General features: G+C 34.7%; 1 protein-coding gene across 3 annotated transcripts in view; it reads left to right on the forward strand.

Annotated features, from left to right (window-relative positions):
• Positions 1 to 6,666: 6,666 nt before the first annotated feature.
• Positions 6,667 to 22,505, forward strand: part of Zw10 (Zeste-white 10 kinetochore protein) — a 98,505-nt gene continuing 82,666 nt past the window's right edge. Inside the window, exons 1-2 of one of the 3 annotated variants that reach the window (XM_081758534.1) lie at positions 6,667 to 6,819; positions 20,932 to 21,134. In XM_081758534.1, the coding sequence (XP_081614660.1) occupies positions 20,943 to 21,134 (192 nt within the window). In that variant the 5' untranslated portion in view covers positions 6,667 to 6,819; positions 20,932 to 20,942. Of the gene's footprint in view, positions 7,031 to 20,931; positions 21,135 to 22,505 lie in introns of all 3 variants that reach the window. The other 2 variants (XM_081758531.1, XM_081758533.1) reach the window with 2 other exon arrangements.

Genomic DNA, 22,505 nt, shown 5'->3' on the forward strand with positions numbered 1-22,505 from the left:
TCATTAACGCTCCGTTTACAAAGGGTAGTAAGGGACTTCTGTAGTAATCTCTAATAACATCACAACTCTTAAAAGTTATTTAAAAAAAAATAGAAAACATGCACCATGGCAAAAATTTGTCATCACAAGTAATGATGCATACATGTCTTCTATCAGCAAAAAAAGTTTCATTGAAATTGGAGCCGGACATTTGAGTGATGTCCCTTGTGGGATGTGATTGAACGTGACGTCAGAACACATCGCCCCCCTTCCCGGAATTTACGGGAATTAGGTGACCTGAGTGAGCACATGTGGTGCCAGCTCTCTCCAGCGACCTATCAAGGATCATTGCGTGTATGCCAAGACGTGTCGCCGTTTTTATCCATGCCAAAAGTCGACATACTGACAATTAGGTAGGTAGTCATGATGGTCTGGCTGATGTGTGCGTATATTTTAACTCGTACATTTTGTCTCGACTCGAATTTCGAGACGTCTCGACTCGAATTCGAGTCGAGTCGAGACAGAGACTGTCGAGTCGAGACACGAGTCGAGACAGAAACATATTTTCGAGTCGAGACAACATTTTCTCGAGACGAGTCGAGACAGGCTTAAATCTCGACTCGACTCGACTCGAATGCATCTCTATTTATAAGAAAAGAAGAGTACATGATGAGGCATAAAATAAAATATTTAGCCTACATCAATCGTTTCTCTGTTTAACAAGTATAGTTCGTTAAGAAAGTCTACAAATGTTAGTCAAGTTTCGAAATTTTTGGGAAGTCCGGACCCGGTGGACACCCCTCGTGGATACGCCCCTGAGCATTGCTAACTAGTCCCAAATTCAATGTGACGTTCCCCATCATACAGTTTTATGTGGAAATTATCAAGAGGATAAAATATATTTATTTTATGAAAGAAATAGGTTTATACTAGAACACAGAGGGGGAGAGCTATTCTACATACTGACTTATTAATATTTGATTCACAAATTACTGTAGAAGAAGCCTTCATTATCTATATAAGCTAAGAATTAACTTGTAAATGCGGGTCTACTTTCATTTGTTTTCTCCTCCACTAGATATTTTCTTTCTTATTTTGTAATTCTGCAATCACTTTTTTTAAATTGTCATTAATGATTTGGTACAGTATGGCCCCATAATTTAAAAATATGAATGCATAAAATTAAATTCCATTTGTTAGTTGCTAGTGAAAGAAAATTCAGAAATCTTATTTAGCGTGAAAAACCTTCTCGTTCACTGGAAACTGTGCTGTGTTGCAGAAGCGGTGGACCAGTCCCTTTAACTTCTGAGATAGGGGAAAGGAAACTTAACATTTGCTCCAATTGCCGCGCTGAAGGAATCTGGTCGTTGTATGCTCGCTGCAACACAATATAAATTAGAGACTCTGTGACAGATTATTTTTCGCTTTTTAAAACGGATTAACGGAACGGACAGTTACAGAAGTAAAAAATAAGTTATTTAAAGTGTATATATGCAAGTATTAAAAAGTATTTTTTTCTGTTCTACACTACTATTGATGATAATATTTTTTTTCTTGAAATACTTTGGTCGTTGTGCAACGCTGCAACACTAACATTAGCCGCCACTGCCTCAAATACAATATCTAAAATTGTAACCTTTATTTAATAATATTTACAGTCTATTAACAGAAATAATATATTTATTTCGGTTATGATGCGTAGTTTTGCTTCAATTGAAGATCAAGAAAAACGATTTCAAAATCTTTTTCGAGTTCATTCATTGTACTTGTATTATGTTCTAAAAGACACCTGTGATGAAATTACCTTGACAAAATTACCTACCTGCTAATATTTTGGTGACAAAATTACCGGTGACGAAATTTCCGACGACAAAATTACCGCCGCCCGTAGTGTAGGCCTACATTCTATTACACTACGCACTATGCACTTACAGACTTGAGAACTTGGATGTTTTGACGTACACTATGTGACGTCAGTTCCGGAAATAAGCATGCTTCGAATCGTAGCCATCGATACACAATCCTGAGAGGGCTGACATCACGAGGTTCATACGCCATAACCGGTAGGGCCAAGTCATTGATATAGCACTCTTGCTTGTCTGATGTTTTATTGTATATTGTGAAAATATAATACATCATTGTAAACAAAATTACAGCAATTGTGACTAAAGCAATTGTGACAATTTTGAATATAAAGTTAAAAGTAAAAAAATAAATTAATATACTTAGCTTAATCTCTAATTATAATATAAAATTCATAATTCCAGCATCATCTTTGATTTATAGCTTCATCTACGGTATAAATAGAAATTAATTTTGAAATCTGTTTCGCTTTCCTTTGCTGTAATTTATCGATAAGGATCGTGAAAATCATAAGTGATACAATAATTATTTATTCTTGAACCGGAAAATAAAAGAATTTATATTATAGCCTGGGAAGATATGACAGATTCATTATTATAGACTGTAAGCAGCCAATATGAATCAAAAGTTCTGAAATAGGCTTCAATTGAATATTGTATGCCCATACACCTACAAAAATCTGTTTTCAAGGAGTGTGCACAATGAAACCCTGCAAAGAACTTGTGTATAATTTTTTAGTGTATAAATGCATTATGAACAGTGCATACATACAGCTACACCTTGCACAATGCCTGTTCCCAGGAGTGTAGCCACGGGGTGCTCATTGGGGCCAGCCCCCCAAATCACCAGCTTTTAATACATCATCGTAAGATTACCTCGCTTCAGTCATTTAAAAATAACAAAGTATATATATAATTAATAATTTACGGTAAAATAATATGGAAAAATAAAGTTTTACCATACCAATCGAAAAATTGTATGGTATTTCTTCCTTATATCGATCGGAAAATAATATGCTGTACTTTTTGTGACAGCAGATTACACAATTTACTACGATTTATATTTGACAGTTTGAAGACAAACGTTTTAACAAGGTACTATAAATACCACCATAAAATATTGGTACTAAACTAATTGAAAATGAAATCAAATCTTTGAGTTTTAAGTCCCACGGTTATGCCGGTGAGGCTAAAGGAGATGGTGATGAGTAATGAATGAAATGGTGGAATGAATAAAGTGGGAGGAAACGGGAGAACCCCGAGGAAACCCACGCACACGGTATTTGTCCACCACAAAGTTCACTAGGCGGGGCTGGGATCGAACCCGGGTTCCCAAGCACCTGAGGTGAAATCTCTACCACTGAGCCACCGCGGCCCCTGGTACTAAACTAATTAGTATGTATATTATATTTTTATATGCTGTAACTAGTGCTTAAAAACATTTTTATTAGATGAGAAATTTGGTGAAAAATAAAGTTTTTTATTCAGTTTTTCAGTTTGGATTTCATTCGCTCTTTTTAATGCTACTTTGTGTAAAATACGAAGCGAAATATAGCTGTTAATAAAATAATTGTGTTTTATTATCACGAATAGGAAATAAATATTTTTGTCAGGAAATCTTAAAGAAATTAAGTGCAATTTCAAAGAAAATTAGTCTCATGTATAATGGTAACCAAGAAAGTTCTGTCGCTTCTTCTAGAGATCTGTGTTTCATTGGCCCTCACACCGTCAGTTGAATGCGAATGGAGATGAGGCGCAGGTGAGTTGTTGGTGTGGGTATATCCAACATACTGCCTGGTTGTGTCAGTTCAGTTACACCGTGAACTTGCGTAAGGAACAGTGAACATGGGACCTTCACAGAGCGTCATAACAGCGTGGTTGACTAACGGATGGTTATCAAAATTGTATTCAGAGTCTCTGATTAGGACGTAGTATTTGACGAAGTTAATCACATGTGACTAATTAATCTAGAGCAGAGGCTAATCTTTTTTTTTTAACCCTCGGTTTAGAGTGCGAGGCAACATTTCGTATTTCATATATTTTCATTTTTACAGACTACGCATGCGCTGATATACTTTTCCGTAGTTGCCACATTTATTTTTCTCACCCCGGTGCATTAGGGTTATATAAGAAAGGAAACAATATGTTGCAGAAAGGAAACAATATGTTGCATATAGACAAGCTTCATCATTCTATTATAATATGAATTCAGGTGTACTGCAAGGGTCAAATTTAGGACCACTATTATTTATTATATATGTAAATGATCTTCCAGCAAAAATAAAATATTCTACATGTACAATGTATGCTGATGATATAAAATTATATAAAATAGCTTCAAAAGAAAGTGATATGAAAAATTTACAAGAAGACATAAATGCCATATTTGAATGGAGTAAAGATAATTATTTAGAACTAAATGTAAAGAAATGTCATTATGTAAGGTTTGGAACTTATAAAAACATACAGAACTACAAGTATTTTTTGAATAATGTTGAACTCGAAAAGAAACATCAAGTTAAAGACCTTGGTATTGTTTTTGATAGTAAGATGTCGTTTAATGATCATATTCAAATTATTATGGTAGAAGCATATAAAAAACTAGGTTTCGTTATTAGAAACACAAGAAACTTTACAAATTTAGAGGCTATTAAACTGTTGTATTATAATCTTGTTAGAACTAAACTGGAGTATGGGTCTATAATTTGGTCACCGAATTATACTTCTTATCAGAGACAAATAGAAAATATTCAGAAAAAATTTTTACGTTTCCTTTTTTATAAGAAATATAATTTTTCATCGTATAGAATGGGAATTTCTTATAATGAAATATTACAGGAATTTCAGTTTATCCCGTTACATAAAAGGCGCAGATTACATGAACAAATGTTTCTTTATAAACTTATGAATGGAAACATTGAAAGTAGGGACATTTTAAAACAGATTTACTTTAATGCAGGTCAATGTAACTTAAGAACACGAAACTTTTTCGTAAATAAAATACCTAAGACGAACCGTTATAAAAATTCACCACTGTTCAGAATATTAAGCAACTACAATGACATGGTAAGAAATCATGATTTGGATTTCACTTTCAATGTTAACAAGTACAATATTATTATGCAAAACGCATTAAAAATATAAATTAATTCTAATACATAGCTGCAAATTTTGAATGTATATGAAAGGTAAATATGTAAACAGTGTAGAACGTATGTTTATATGTGTAAAGGTGAAGTATATATATATATATATATATATATATATATATATATATATATATATATATATATATATATACTATTTATCAAACCATATATAAATGTGTGTATGTAAAATTGTATTTATATATTTATGATTATTATTTTTTATATTCCTTTGTAAAGTTCTTTGTGTATATTATGTGTATTTTTTTTTCTTTTTGCTTAACTATAAGTTAAATTGCAAATCAATTGTAGTAAAAGCTCCTATAATTGGGGATGATTGTCCCTGTTGGAGTTAGATTGTTAAATAAATAAATAAAATAAATAAATAAATATAAGTTAATCATACCCAAATCATCATTTTTGCTGTACTCAAAGTTGACTCTGAATACCAAAAAGTTCACCTTCCTTAGTAAAGATTTAGTATTGTAACTAACTAGTTTGTGACTAACCCTTGATTAACGAATTCTCTCTGAATACCGCCCCTTGAGTCTTAGCTAAATCGCTTTCTTGTACGCGATAACGCATGTGCGTAAAATATTGTGAAGATAGTGTATTCATTTGGAAATATAATTTAAAAGCCCATAAAACTCCGCTAAAGCGATTTGTGGTAGTTGAGCCATAACTAAATTGCTTTCTTGTACGCGTCAACGCATTTGTACAAAATTTGTTGAAGATCCTTTGTTGTTTTTGAAATATAAATGAGGCGACCTGAAATAAAGCACTCGAAAACACCGCTAAGCAAGTTTTGCCAAAACTTGAGACTAAGGTAAATCTCTTTATTATACTCGAGAAAGGTAGTTTTAGGTCTATTAAATTTCATGATGATCGTAAGAAGTCTTTTAAGTTAAATTTTTTCACCCCCAAATGAAGTTACGAAAATTCCACCGAACTAATTTGAGGTATTTAAAACTTTGCTAAAACGCTTTTGAAAATACGTTTGCGAAAAATTTCAGTTGCATAATTTGTTCTTTTATAAATAATATTGAGGCGCCCCTAAAATGAAGCGCTCGAAAACGCTACTAAGCTAATTGTGGGTGATTGATCCATACCTAAATCGTTTTCTAGTACAAGAAAATGCATTTCTATAAAATTTTGGGAACATTCTTTGTTGTTTTTGTAATACAAGCGAGGTGCTCCTGATTAGATTCGTCCTAAAACGCCACTGAACAAGCTTTTTGAAAGTTGAGACCAAGCTAGATGGATTTCTCGTACCAAGAAACGTTTCACTACCAAATTTCATGTAAATTGTTTCAACCGTTTTCAATATAATGGGTTTTTAATTTTTGTCCATTGTAACACGAAAGCCCTTCCTTTGATGACGTCACATTTTTGTCCACAGGCATCGGTGGCTATGTTCGAATACGCACTTATATCTTTCGGACACGGCCTCAGTATCAGACTTCGCAAAATTTGCGGAGCGCAATGCACCACGAAACGTGTTTAAATCAATTGCAAGTGCAATATCTATAAGGCCACTCTTGGAGACACACCCCTGCTACCAGTCTAGTGAAAAATAACATACTCGTATACTAAAATGCCAATTTTGCGTTTAGTTGACGTCAATAATTACAGAATGAAGCCAATTTGTTTGTAGTGATGAATACTACACACGATAGCTTCAATTTAAATAACTGATCCGAAGAGAAAGACGAATTCAGAACGATACTTATTTTGATAATTTGAAGAAAAAGAGAAAGAGATTTGTTGTTTACATAGGGAAAGACGAGCTGGTGCATCTTACTGTTTATCCGATACTGGCACTGGTTTTGAAGGCAAGAGTTAACGACGGTAATCATTTCACATGACTTGCATGTAAAAGTCGTTAGACACGTGTGTAATGATGGTTAGATATTGGAGGGAAAATTCGGTTTTAGTTGTACCAACTATTTGACGTAGGGTACAAAGCTGTAGTGAAGAATACGGAAAATAAGACCGTAGACTGTTTAAAAATGTCTTTTGTGACTGAAGTACTGTATTCTGCAGGTGTGTTTTCTTATTATTACTACTCATTCCTACTTTTAGCTATTGCATATCTTACATTTTACTAGTATGTCGAAATATTGCATTTTATGTTAGTAAGTCTCGTTTCACATTCTGGAACTATGCTGTACTTCAATACTGTGCGAATTCAGTAATACAACTCGATGAGGTAATAGTTAAGAACAGCTACTTCTTATCTCCCGTGCACGAGGATACATCTTATTGTTGCACTACCTAAACACCCTAAGTACAAGGGCAAGAACTCAGTCTATTACCTGATTTTTAACATCCTAGATAGTCAATGAATAATTCCTGAAAGTATGGCGTTTCTCGTCCTCCCCTAAATGGGAAGTACGGCTCCTTAACTATAACCCTCGATGAAATAAAAATAGCGTGCACTTTTACTATACGGACCTATAGTATAAGTAGTAGTAGTACGAACGGGTTAGAAGCCCCGCAGGGGTTGGTTGAGTTCTGTTCTCATCATAAAATGGGCAAATTTAAGACGTCCAATTTTTCTGTATATTTTACTATCTGTGAATCCGTATAGTAAAACTGCACCAAATATAGAACGTAGGCAGGTCTTTAAGATTACCTCGACTCGACAGTGACTAACCAATTCATCTGACCGCGTTCCCGGAGCAGTCTAGAAACCATTTCCCAAGAACGATTGAATTCATCAGAACAGTCTAGGAATCAGTTCCTCGGAACAGACAGCCTGTTACTCTCCCGCAAAAATCAATCCTACGCTCTTCCTGGAGATTAGAAAAAGTCTTTGTTAACTGCTTCCCAAACTGCTCTGGAAACCGGTTCAGATTAATCAATTCTAAACAGGGTTTGAAAAAACCCGAGTTTTTCGGAAAGAAAAACACCTGGGCCCATATGTTTTTTTTTTTTCGAAATATTTCAATGTCTTTGGATAGAAATGTTAAAATGTGATTCATGTTTCAAGTTTGTCATTGTCACAACATGCAATAGTTTTCTATTCACTGTTGTTTTGAATAACAATTATGAAATTTTACACAGGATCGCAGAGAAAATGTATACAGCAGATTTAGAATGCCTCGTGCTTCTACTGTCAAAATTTGAACTTAAAAGTCCGAAAATTGCATCCTGTAGCGTGGATATGCACGCTATTTTCGTAAATGGTCGCCATTTTGAAATTTTACGTTGGATCGCCGACAAAATATATATAGCTAATTTAGAGTGTCTCGTGCTTCTACAGTGAAAATTACTACTTAAAAGACCGAAATTTGCTCATTGTAGCCTTTATACCCGCAAATTTGGAAAATAAAAAAAATGACCACCATTTTGAAATTTTACATTTGTATGCCGCCAAAATCTATAATTTAAAAGACCGAAAGTTGTACCCTGTAGTGTGTGTGGTACAGGCAGACGAACATACAAATGTGGATGGAATCATCCCAGGAGAATCAGTGACGTTCGCCAAATATGAATACCAAATATATTAAGTTAAAACAAAGATATAATTCATGTTTTATAAACCCTGTTCTTAAACAACTGTAATTCACAGTTCTCCAAAATGTGGATAAACTAATATACTTTAATGGAGTGAAAACCAGTTTCTAAACTAACATAACCCAAATTATCCATAATGTTCAACTACGATATTTATTTGTCAGCTAAAAATTTCAAAACGAAAAAATGTAAAAAGCTTGTATTCTGAAGTACATGGGGAGCTACTGTCCCCCAAACCCCTCTAAAATATAGCTGGATAAAGTAAACCTTATAAAAATATATCTCGTAATTTTAAAAAATAAAAACACTCACCGCTAATGACAGAGATCCAGCATGGCGTAAAAATTGAAAATATCTGTTTACCCAAAGCGCTGTGCCGTTTCCAGCAATCAGTAATACAATAGATTTCAGATGCACATATGATGAAATATGTGTCTATTAAACCACCTGATTCGTTAACTAGATTTTCTAAGCAGGCCTTCCGACAAAATGTGAGCCAATCGGAGGCAGTTTTAGTACAAGGTTTTCGCCATATCAGCACACTCATAAATAATAAACTCATAATTACTGATTGCACACACAAAAAAACAAGATAACAAGAACGCTTGCCCAATACTCAAGTTCACATTTCTGAAAAAATGTTCCTTTCCGCGTCGATTTATTAAAGCGAGCACAGTTCCTGTTAATACAAACAAGAAAAACCAATAAACACCCACTTTCACCATACGTTGGAAATAGCTCCAGCCTTCGACCACAACCATCACAGGTTTTCTCTAACTCAATTAAACCAGACATTGCTGCAAAGCGATAGGAATTAATATCCGAACTTAATACAAACTTATTAAAAAAAAAAAAAGAATTTTGTTGTATCAAATTCATTAAACGGTTTTTGAATCACATTTACTATCTCAATTAGCCATGAAACGAAAATTGAATTACGCACTCACATGCATTCCACCAGCACACACACAAACTACAAGCAGACAGAACATGTGACATCAGAGTAGCAAACTACCACATGACTACGTTGACACTTAGTGGAAAAAATATGAACTACCACTAATTTATGTTTCAACCAAGGATGTCACATCAAAGGCACAAACAGTTTCAGGAAGTGACTGAACCTATAAGAACCGATTTTAAGTCACTGTTCGAGTCAAAGTAAAATCTTGCCACCCCCACCCCCCACGATTGGAATAGAAGGATAGGGACCGAGATGTAACTTATTCGCTGCTTTTCGCTATTATTATTATTATTATTCCCTCACTATGGTGGTCAGTGTTGAAACCGGAAATCTTAGGTTTCGAACACTTCAGGTCTGAACTGCTGATGGGCAAAACGATTCATTTCGGAGAATCGATTCATTTTCTTTGATTCACTAAAATGATTCGATCATTTAATTCGTTCATATGAATTGGTCGTCCGCGCATTCCTTTTGCGCAAGTGAATTGGTTGGGAATGATTCGCTCATTGAATCAGATAGGTTTCCGCGCATCTCTTTTGCGCAATGAGTTATTTGATCATATGAACTGAGTGGGAATTATTCGATCATATGAATCGCTTAGGCTACTGCACTTCTTTTCTGCGCAACTTCATAAATTCCTTGTGAGAAAATGCAATCTCATGAATCATCTTTGCCACATGACACGGACAGCGTTGCATTGGGGTGAGTGGAGTGGCTCGGGAACTCTTAAGCTTCAGTGTAATTATGAAGTTTCAATAATATGCTGTTGCTCTATCCCCATTGTTGTTATTTTTGCATCCTACTTTCATATTAGAACTTGAGGCAAACACTAGAACTGTTGCAATCTCCACGTTTTTCTCTCAACTTCAATTTTTCGAGATAGTATTGTGTTGAAATATACTCCGTAAGATTTTCACGGGATATGAGCAGTTATAACAATTTATTTTTAACTTCTTATTGTTGTACATATTAATATGGGGGAAAAATATAGAGCTCTGTATATGCGACATTCATGCTTTTGGTTTTAAATACAGAAAGCATTATACAATGAGTGATTCCATTTCAAATCGTCCAGGGTGGTCCACACTACTGTCTCAGATTTAGTTCATTTTTTAAAATAAGAAACTACATACAAAATTATTAGACCCATATTTTTTCTTTTTGCTGAAAAAAATTTTTTCTTCGATATACAGCCTTCCAAAATGGCCGCCCTCCTCTCGGATTGCTCGAAAAACTGAAAAACATGTCAAATTAAAAATTTTATTGTAGAGAAACGAGTGTACTTAGTAACGTAATCGCAATAGCAGGAAGAGTGTAAAGTTGTATGTTTCGTTGGAGAGCCAAAATTCGTCTATTGGTCCAATAGGAATCGCGCAATTCACTCGCAATGTTGCCAACTTTGATGAAATTTTTGTTAACTTAAACCTTTTTTTTTTTTTTCTGTCCTCACGAGCAATATCAACCATCTGCTTCTAGCATCGAAATCTACTCCATAAGGTCGCTTGAAAATGTAAAGGACTTACGTTTCTGATTATTACATCTCACGTTATAGCATGATGAAAAGCTGAAAATTTCATTGAGACGCCATGTTTGGACGCCATTTTCTCAAAAACCTCACCTTTTAAAAATCTGAATTTTTTACATGTATTGGAGAAGTACCTAAGTATTTAATATCCGTTAACCGTTCATGCGGCTGCAGCCCCTAACATTCACAATTAATTATTGAAATTTCGATTTTTGTACTTGCAATGTAAATATTTCCTATTGGCATTTAGGTCCTATACACAAGGCGATTTGAAAGGGAGTATGAAAATTTTGAGAGATGAATCCTGTCATCAAATCCAGTAGAAAAGTTCCTATAAACATGAGTCGAATTCCGCTTCGTTTTCGAGTTACAGGGTTTCCAACTCGGGATCCAAAATCGGTTCGGGACAATAAAAAATAAAATATATATATATTTCGCGTTAAATCAGAAACTATCTGTTAAAGCTTTGATAAAGTTCAGAAAGTTGATTTGTATCAATATGTTGTTTTTTACGTGCGTTGCAATTCAGTTGGCAGTGTTGCCAACTTGCTAGAACTTTTATTTGTTTCCAAATGACACTACGTGGATTTTATTTGATATTTGGTATTCATTAATGATTGCAAACATCACACGAAGCACAATTTTCCCTCACATCACCACAGTTTTCGAAAACTTACATGTATTTCATTAAAATGTTTTATCTCGTGCGTTATTGATAGTTTGTGTGATTCGGTGACGTGAACACCGTCCTAGTGTTCTGTGGAACCATGAAATTTTTTTACACTGGTAGCATGACATTGTAGTGCAGTAGTTAAGTGTTTGTGTGAATAACAATGGGGAAGTCCTATTACAGTAAGGACCGTATTAAATGTGTTGATTATGCTAAAAGCCGTAAGATGATTGTGCACAGAAAGAATTCTAGACAAAAAATTTATCTTGCGGTAAAATATATGGATTGCGTACAGCGTGTCAGCCCAAACGTACTATTAGGGGAGGATGATTATTTGTGTCTTGTACACAAGGCGATTTGAAAGGCAGTATGAATAATTTTGAGATGTGAATCCTTCACCGTAGTCAAGGTTTCACCGATAACGGCCGTTTTAATGGGGGCACATTCATGTTTAGCATGTTAACTGTCTGGTTAATGGTTTCCAAATCCACATTCAGAGGAACAAATTCTTTATCTTGCTGGTGCATAATTTCATATTTACATCTTCTTTCGTGATCACCAATGTACCACACACATTCACGTTGTTCACGGTAAATATTCAAAGCACTCTTTACACGAATAATCATCCTTTCCTAATACAACATTTTGACAGACGCGTTGTACGCAATACATATATTTTACCGCAAGATAGAATGTTTGTCAAGAATTCTTTCTGTACACAATTATCTTATGCCTTTTAGAATCATCAACACATTTAATACGGTCCTTACTGTAATACACTGAGAAAAAAATTGTAGGCGGCGCACTTAAAAAGATAGGTTACATGCGTAATTCCTGTCATTTTTGGACAACGTACAGCAGACGTATAACTGAAAATGCATGTTTTATAATACTTTCTGTATAAGTGTTCCATCTATACGTACTTTCTGTATGAAACCATGTAACCGGTCAGGATCTCAGATACAAATGGACGTATATAACATATAGCTGAAGAAGGTAACATAAGTATATGCATGTGATATACGGAAAACTGTTGGGATATACGGACATCCTGCAACGACATGATGTAACATCTAAGGGCAGTGCCTATGTAACATACGGATAACGTATGCTCCGTACTGATTTCTATAGTAAGCAAGAGGATACCGTATATTTCTACAATATACCGCTTACGGAGAACGGATTTTTCTCTGTGTAGGACTTCCCCATTGTTATTCACACAAACACTGTAACTAGTGCACTACAATGTCATGTTACCAGTGAAAACAATTTTCATGGTTCCAGAGAACACTAGGACGGTGTTCACGACATCGAATCTCGTAATAAACTGTTTCGTGGTTGCAGCAGAACTTCTTGATTATGTTCGAACTTGATGCGTGGAGTTACGAGAGGTTTTGCAATAATAAAAAATATTTTTCTTCATCTTTTTTTGATTTTACTAATGATGGCAAACATCAAGTGAAATCCACACGTAATGTTGCAAACTATCAATAACGCACGAGATAAACCTTTTAATGAAATACATGTAAGTTTTCGAAAACTGTGGTGATGTGGGGAAAATTGTGCTTCGTGTGATGTTTGTAATCATTAATGAATACCAAATATCAAATAAAATCCACGTAGTGTCATTTGGAAACAAATAAAAGTTCTAGCAAGTTGGCAACACTGCCAACTGAATTGCAACGCACGTAAAAATCATCATATTGATACAAATCAACTTTATGAACTTTATTTAAGCTTTAACAGATAGTTTCTGATTTAACGCGAAATATATATATTTTATTTTCTATTGTCCCGAACCGATTTTGGATCCCGAGTTGGAAACCCTGTAACTCGAAAACGAAGCGGAATTCGACTCATGTTTATAGGAACTTTTCTACTGGATTTGATGTCAGGATTCATCTCTCAAAATTTTCGTACTCCCTTTCAAATCGCCTTGTGTATAGGACCTAAATGCCCATGGGAAATATTTACATTGCAAGTACAAAAATCGAAATTTCAATAATTAATTGTGAATGTTAGGGGCTGCAGCCGCATGAACGGTTAACGGATATTATTTACTTAGGTACTTCTCCAATACATGTAAAAAATTCAGATTTTTAAAAGGTGGGTTTTTTGAGAAAATGGCGTCCAAACATGGCGTCTCAATGAAATTTTCAGCTTTTCATCATGCTATAACGTGAGATGTAATAATCAGAAACGTAAGTCCTTTACATTTTCAAGCGACCTTATGGAGTAGATTTCGATGCTAGAAGCAGATGGTTGATATTGCTCGTGAGGACAGAAAAAAAAAGGTTTAAAGTTAACAAAAATCTCATCAAAGTTGGCAACATTGCGAGTGAATTGCGCGATTCCTATTGGACCAATAGACGAATTTTGGCTCTCCAACGAAACATACAACTTTATACTCTTCCTGCTATTGCGATTACGTTACTAAGTATACTCGTTTCTCTACAACAAAACTTTTAATTTGACATGTTTTTCAGTTTTTCGAGCAATCCGAGAGGAGGGCAGCCATTTTGGAAGGCTGTATATCGAAGGAAAAATTTTTTCAGCAAAAAGAAAAAATATGGGTCTACTAATATTGCATGTAGATCCCATATATATATATAAAAAAAATTAAATCTGAGACTATGATGGGGACCAATTGTGGTTTGCCTGGACGATTTGAAATGGAATTGGTCCAATGAGTCTGTAGTGTTATATTCATTTCTAGTGGGTATTATTTGCCCAGGTCATATAAACTTTGTAAAGTACACATCATGTTAATGGATTTCTTTTGTTGTTGTAAGTCAGAGTTATACCCTGTAGGGTAAAGAAGATGCGGATGATTAATTAAAGTAAATTGTTATCTCGTAGTCCATTCTATTCTATCCTAGAGGTCACCGTGGCTCACTGATAAAATTCTTGCCTCCTTTGCGCGGGGTCCCTGGTTTAATCCACTGCTAAGTAAGTTTGTGGTGTACATCATCATGTCCGTGGGTTTTATCGAGTAAACCACTCCCCTTTCCTTCCACACACTCATTCCAACTATTCTTCCATCGTCATTTACTTGCCTTAATCATTCGTTTTCCTTAGGCTAATGGACGTAAACATGGAACGTTAAACTGCAATATTTCTATTATATTCTAAAATATGTTCTATTTTATTCTTGACTGGAAAAGATACTGATCTTCGAGATTGAGAAAAGGAGGGAGTTTACACATGAACATATATTTAATACTATTGTGATAATTTTAAAAGATTTAGCTCGGGGAGACTATGAATAAACGCAAAATCAAATAAAATTTTAAAGTTTTACGTTCCATGATTACCATCGTGTAGACTAAAGGAAACGATAATGATGGAAATGAATGAAATGGTGAAATGAAGGAAGTGAGCGAAAACAAGAGAACCCCGAGAAAATCCACACATATGGTGTTTGTCCACCATAAATCCCACTTGGAGCAAATAGAAAACCAGGGACCCCATCCACCAGAAGTGACCGCTTTGCCACTGAGCCACTACTACTTCAATAAGCAAGAGATGAATGTATATTTGCGAAAATACTGGTAACCCCAATTGAACCCAATCTGAGAAATGCCCCGGGAGAAACTTCTTGGCCTGGCGGATTTTCTCCCGTACCTGTTATCATCAGTGTTTGTCTACATTTCTAAGAGAAAACCGTTAGTTAAATTTCAGTTGAGTTGATTTTCAGTTTAACTTCCGGTTCAGCAGCGAGGCTATATGAGGCGTGGAGCTACTGATTAATATGAAATCCGAACCACGTGAGCTTCCGCCGGGAATCGATCCCGGGTCTCCCATATCTTGTTTACATGGAAGCTCAGAAAACTATTTGTGTCTTCATGTATGTTTCAATAGAAGTAAAGTGAAAAGTAGGTACCACTAAGCTTCGTTCCATGTGGACAAGTGTTTTTACTGAAAGATGCAATACACTGTCTTCCCAGAAAGAATCGTTATTCGTCTTTCTACATATACATTTTTAAAATCAATTATGTACAGTACGAATAATTTACAGTGCTCTTTTTCTGTGTAAGTACTGTATTTAAATTGAGTATAATATATTACTTTGAGTTGATTATAAAACATTAAAATTGACCTTTTTGGCTACTGCAGTTGAAAGTGATGAAAATAATTTTATCCAATGCACGTACAGTATCTTAATAAAATGGATAAATGCTTATGAAGAGTATGTTGAAATTAACTACGAAATCGTAGTACATCTAATTGAGCAACACTGCCAGTACTTCACGACAAGAAGCAAGCAACAACAAAGTTTATTCTGAAAATAATCTAACAACGCGGCTTTCTTTCTTCCTAGGAAACAACCCTACCACACAGAAAAAAAAAAATCGCACGCATCTACAAAAGCAGGAAGAAAAGACGAGCGTATGGTTTTCTTTCATTTTCACTCCCCGTGAACTGCAAGCGCATTTGCAGAAGCAACCTCACCAATTGTCCCACACAAGCTGGCAGTTTGTGATTCTCATTTCATTTCGATCACAGCAAACAATTCAGTGGGAAGTAGAAATGATTCATTAGAAGAATCGATTCATTTGTGAAAAGAATCATAATTCATTTGATTCACGCCATGATTCGTTCATAATGATCGAATCGTTCATGATCGACACAACACTAGTCTGAACAGAAGGATAAAGCCCCAGTTGAAACTTGGGCCTTTATGCCTCAGATTAGGTCAAGTATGTTAGGGCTTCAATTAGCTTAAAGTAGGATAGGCTAAGTTGGGTTAGTTTAGTTTCGGTTAGGTTCGATGTTCCTGCACCTGCTCTGCAATACTTAACCCAAAACCTATTCTTGAAACACTGAAGCCATTTCAAAAAGGCACTTCTTTCTATATCTTAACCGTTTTTGCCCTGTGAAAACTAGTAAACCAATTAAAGTGGGGACTGGTTTCTACCTCCACTTTCGATTTTAGTAGAGAAATTTGAGTGAAGGTAGAACCTATTCTTGGGTTGCTTAATCGATTGCTGATAACCAGTTATCACGTTTTGCCCTATGGCTACCAACGCTAAAGACGAAGACTTAATTTCTTCGGATGACATTTAGTATCTTCCTCAACTCGTTTCATGGCTCCAGAACCGGGTACTTTGTTTTGGTCTAAATTGTGATAAAGGTTTAAAATAAATTTTCTATTTGGCAGAACAGTCTGGTCGAGAGAACTCTCCGAAACTCTTAATCTTAGCTTAAATTAATCAAAATTACATATCTAGTAAATTTTTTACACACACCTTCGTATTCCCTAAAGACCGATAACGTGCAGAAAGATTTGCAATATTAAAAAAAAAAAAAAAAAAAAAAAAAAAAAAACAGCAGGAAAGGTTTCAGAAGGTTATATATATATATATATATATATATATATATATATATATACTTGATTTATTGAGATTTTTTAAATGTGTGTAGGGAAGTGTCTTACAATCGAGAAATTTTTGGTGTTGCATTTTCTCGTTTACAAATTTTCTGAAATAAGATACCTTATGATAATAATTACTTCTATAGAATGTTGGCAATATTTATTTAGATTAACTCAGATGAGGATGAGGATTTACAGGCTTAATTAATTTATTGTCATCTCTGGGCTTATGAATGTGTACGATAGGAGGTTAGCATCGTTTAACATACAATATCTTCAAGGCAGTTGCATTTTGAACCATTCCTGTTCGGGAGAAGTCAATTGTTAGGATAGGTGATCGTGAGAGATGACGGATTAACTTATAGTAAAGTATCCAACAGGCTAAGGCAGGCGAGTGAATCTGAGAGCCTTAGAAGTACTTACTATGCAACAGGACCTTTCCTATAAGAACTGAAGCTTTTCTGGTGTCGTGATGAATATAGTTGTTCTTCGGTAATCTGCCAAGTAAACTTCACGTCGTCCAAAGTTTCCAGAACTGATAAATTATCCAATGGTGTCTTCACAACGTGGAATTCACCTGGTTGATTATCCAAGAACAACTATATTTAAGACCCTTCCTGTTTCAAGTCACTGAACTAAGCAAAGTTGTAATATTGCTGTGCAGCAAATGAGTAGCAGACATTTTATTAATGAATTCCCTCTACAACTTAAAATATTTATCTCTCATCTACATTTGAATTTGGACTTTTTATGGCTTGTGCTCTGTTCGAAAATCAGAGGCTCTCTGGGCACATTTATTATCTTTGAAAGTAATGATAATAATAATAATAATAATAAAAAGATGAACATATATGAAGAAAGTATAATAATGAAATATTTTATGTAATAATCAAATTTTCAATGCGTAATAATAGCTTCAATTTCTGTAATTTATTCCCTGTAAGGTCTTTTTTTATAATACCGTAATCCGCTGTATAAAGCAGCGTGAATGTATAAGTTAGGCAATGTAGAAATGAAATGTATTCCTAATTTGTATATTTTCGGCCTGAATTTTACTTCTTGGTACGTTTCTTTTATGTTTACGTTTCTTGGTACCTTTATCTTTAATGGTTACAAACCTGCATCCAACTAGTTTGTAATAGCTTAGCAATTATTTGCAGGGTGGAAAAAAGTCTTTTTTTAAAAATCATTTTTGTTAATTATTTGATTTCACCCTTTGACTACCACTTTTTTCTTTTTAATATAAACATTCTTTTATATGTATGACTCCTTTAATGTGGGATATTCCTGACATCTGTACACAGTTTGGAAACTAAACACAGTCTCATGGTCACATCTGACCCGATGGGAGAACATTTTAGATTTTTTAAAAAATAAATTCCCAACGATTATTCACATGGGATACATGTATCCTGTTGGTAGTCAAAGGGTTAAAGCAAATACTACTTCTCGTACAATACAAGTCGCGATAGTATTAAATGTTAATTATCCCATTTAGGTAAAAGTATTTAGGTTGAATTTTGAATTAATCCCCAATCATTGTGCACAGCAACGTTTATCAACATTATTTTTTTTTATATATATACAAAAGTTACTTATATTTGGCAGGGGCATATTTTTAAAAAAAATGGGAACTAGCTTGCGGCACGAAATACATATAAAGTACATAAATTTTGACTAAAGTTATAAAATCTTAAAGAAAAGAATCGGAGAGGGGATCTGTCCCCTCGAAATACGCCTCTGTTATCTGGAAACAAACAAACAGACGCGCACACAAAAGAATTTTCGTCTTAAATGTCCGTGGTGATCTCCCCGGTGGAATAGTTAACGGTTTAAAAACCTTATGTTACGACGAGAAGAAAGCAGGATTCCCATTACCCGTTCAAAAAGGGATTTTCCCTAATCATCCTCTGCATGACATTCGTTTTCATACTGTGCTGTGCACACATTTGAGTCTCATTGTATTATGATTTTATCTTCCATAATCGAAATAACAGAACAGAAATGGAATTTTACTTATTTTCACTTTAAATTAATTTATTTCGGAATATGGTTTAAATCAACGATTTTTATTTTAAAAATCAGGTGATACAAATCTTTATTTAAATCAATCCCTCCTGGTGTTTTGCCAATTGACATCAAGCACAAATTTTACTGGTAGCACAATACGTATTTTTATTTATTTTTCAATGAATAACCGTCAATGCTAGGTGCCGATGATAGTCAATGTTCTAATCTGGGCAACTCGTTATATAGCCCATATGACCATATCATTCGTTGGAACATAAGAATACCATTTGATCAGCAATATGATGTTCTTGTGCTTTCTCGCTCGTTCACGTGCACGGGCAAAAAGAGAAGATGTCAAGGAAAATGAAAGAGATGGGAAGCTTTATGCAGTTCATTGACATTTCAATCTTGCACCGTTCTCCATCCTTAATTGAAAGGAGTGTTTTCGAAGCATCCGATACTTAATACTGAGAAAGGTAATTTGGATAAAAATTGGGATGACATGATCAGAAATTTCATCAGTAAATATTGAGACTAAATCTTTTTTTTTTTTTTTTTTTCCTTTCTTACATACACGTATTATTAAAATAAATTTACTGAATATAAAATTATGATTGACTTGCTTTCAAAGTGTTGTAGCATATACGTTCCGTTGTACAGAAAAGGGTGCATGTCCAACCGTGATAACTAGAGACCGGATGTTAGGCAAAATGCCTATTCTTTAATATTAAAGATATGATCAAAATTAACGTTTTGAAGTTTATATGGGGGTTATATTTTCAATTTAAGCCAATTTTATTTTGCCTATTTCGCCTCTTCCTGCCTAAATAATTGCTTTAGTGCCTAATGTTGCCTATTCTATGCGATTTCTTCAAAATAAGACTTTATTGGGAAAAATATATAATTTAATATATTACGAAAGGATTCTGGAACTTTTGAGAAATGTAAGTGCTGTTTGTAGTAATAAGATGCCACAAAACTTTGGACTGCTGTGTTACTGATAAAGTACTGTAAAACTTTGAACTGTTGTCTGTACTGATAAAGTGTATAGAAATTGGACTGTTATGTGTAGTGTTAAAGTGAGTAGGCCGAGTAGACACGGGTCTACCTAAAAGTTTTGAAAAATGTATAAACGCTAAATAATACAATAAAGAGTAAATATATTTCCCACTAGTTATATTAATAGTAGATAATTATTTAACAAATAGCATCAACCACTACTGTAAAAGAAATTTCCTTCTGTAATTAATCAATCAAATGTGTATGTGTATTCATAAGCGACGGAGCAGGCCTACCTAAAATTAAAATCATAAAGCCTGTATAGAATGTAGGCTGTATAGAATGTAGAGGCTGTATAGAATGTGTTTACCAAGTATACATGAAATACATGTCAAGCTTCGTTTTTCTATATACAGTAAAAGAACTTATTAGCAAACAGGCATGTTTCTATATTCTTTGAACATTATCTATGACTTCAGTTTATTTTTTAATTATATTAAGATTTTATCGTCATTATTTCGAGTTATTTTAGTGCCTATTTTTAAAATTTTAAATGCCTATTTGCCTGCCTATTTCCCAGGTTTTTAAAGCCTAAACATCCGGTCTCTAGTGATAACGGAGAAACGAAAAGAGAGAAAAAAACGAAACTTTGCACGAGCCAACTGTAAGGAGGGGGACATCTTTGCACATGTTAAAGAGAAACATCCAACAAACAGTGTTGCCAACCAGACATAAAGTTACTTTTTTTTTTTCGAATGACACTGTCAAATTATTACGAAAACTTAAAATATCGCATTTATTATTCATTGTTGGAAACTAAGGATGTTATAATGTAAAGATTATATTATTTTGTATATACCAGAAGGGCTTTTTTTTTTTTCAGGGAAGGCAGAGATGGAGGAGTTAAATTCAGATATAGGTCAGCTGTCAGAAAAAGTAGCGTCGATGAAGATGCAAGTTCATAAATTTATAGAACAGAGGTACATTAATTTCTTTCCTCTGTTGAATGAGAATGTTGGTCTCTTGTCAGAAGTTGGTGACTTGTCTGAGCAAATGAAATCACTACAAGCCAGGATTGAAAATCAGGTAAGGTTGATTCATTAAGATTTTTAGTATATGTTAATTTTAACACTTTTCATCAGAATATTCAACTTTAAAATGTTGTTCATCGTTTATTGCTCGAATTACAAATTAAAATGGGAGTCATCTTGAACATCCAGGAATCGTGCAGTAATTTCATTAGAAGAATTTGCATACATGTGAACTTGGAAAAATTTCTCCAAGAGCCAATCAGTCTAGTCTCTCTTGTATCCCTTACTCCGCTTCCTGTCGCTCTTTTATAGTGTTCATGTTTCTGAATGCTTCTAATGTCTTAAGGTTGTATGTGCGTTACGGTTGGGAATGGGTGTGTCATTGTTAGGAGGTAATCAATAATACATACAATCTACCACTTAACAGTGTATTTTTTTCATAAATATCACAATTATTATTATAAATATTCTGTCATTATTCGCAAGGTCACTTGCCACAACTGCGATGCTTCCATGCACTACAGTCTTCAGCTAACGTTTTTGTTTTCACGTACGATTTTTCTGTTTTGATACTATTAGTTGTGGCGTCCTTCTCCCTCCCTCTTTTTCCTGCCGCCACACCGTCTAACATGAGAAAGCGCGGTGGTTCAGTGGTAGAGTGTTCACCTCCGGTGCTTGGGGTCCTTGGTTCGATCCCAGCTCGCGCCGTGTGGACTTTGTGGTGGACAAACACCGTGCTCGTGGGTTTTCTCGGGGTTCTCCCGTTTCCTCCCACTTTCTTCATTCCACCATTTCATTCATCTGTCATCATCACCGTCTCCTTTAACCTAACCGGCATATACGTGGGACGTAAAACTTAAAGATTTCATTTCATTTAATTTTTTCCGTCTAACATGTCCCTCATGATAGAGTTCCTTCTTAGCCGATGTCCCAACTTGTTTTTGTTTCTCTTTTCAGTTACCGGTACGTCTAAAATTGCTCTTTTCTCCCCACTATTTATAACACCTCATTTGTTTTCCGTCCGACTAAGTTACTTCTCTCCATTGTTCTCTACACCAGCATTTCATAGATTTCTTTTTTTTTTCTTTCTTTCTTTTTAAATCATACTGACTTTTTCGTAATGTCCTGATTTGTGCCCCCATATAGTGCAATACTCCACACGAAGCATTTATGAGTCTTTCTCAGCTTTACTCAAGGACCCACAGAATATACTTTCCTTCTTTCAAATACTTCTTTCACTGTTTCTTTCCATACTTTTTGTTCTACGTTCGCACTTCATGTCAGCACTAACAATACTATACAGGTATTGATATTCGGTAATTCGACGCAGATGTTTCAGTAACCAGTTGTCATCTTCCTCAATGCGTGCAGCTTAAGAAATTGCGCAGCTTGCAGTACTAGATGTTCTGGTCAGTTTTTTCCATTG

The sequence above is a fragment of the Thermobia domestica genome, chromosome 5 (genome assembly GCF_964235325.1).
Source record: "Thermobia domestica chromosome 5, izTheDome1.hap1.1, whole genome shotgun sequence".
Classification (NCBI taxonomy): Eukaryota; Metazoa; Arthropoda; class Insecta; order Zygentoma; family Lepismatidae; genus Thermobia; species Thermobia domestica.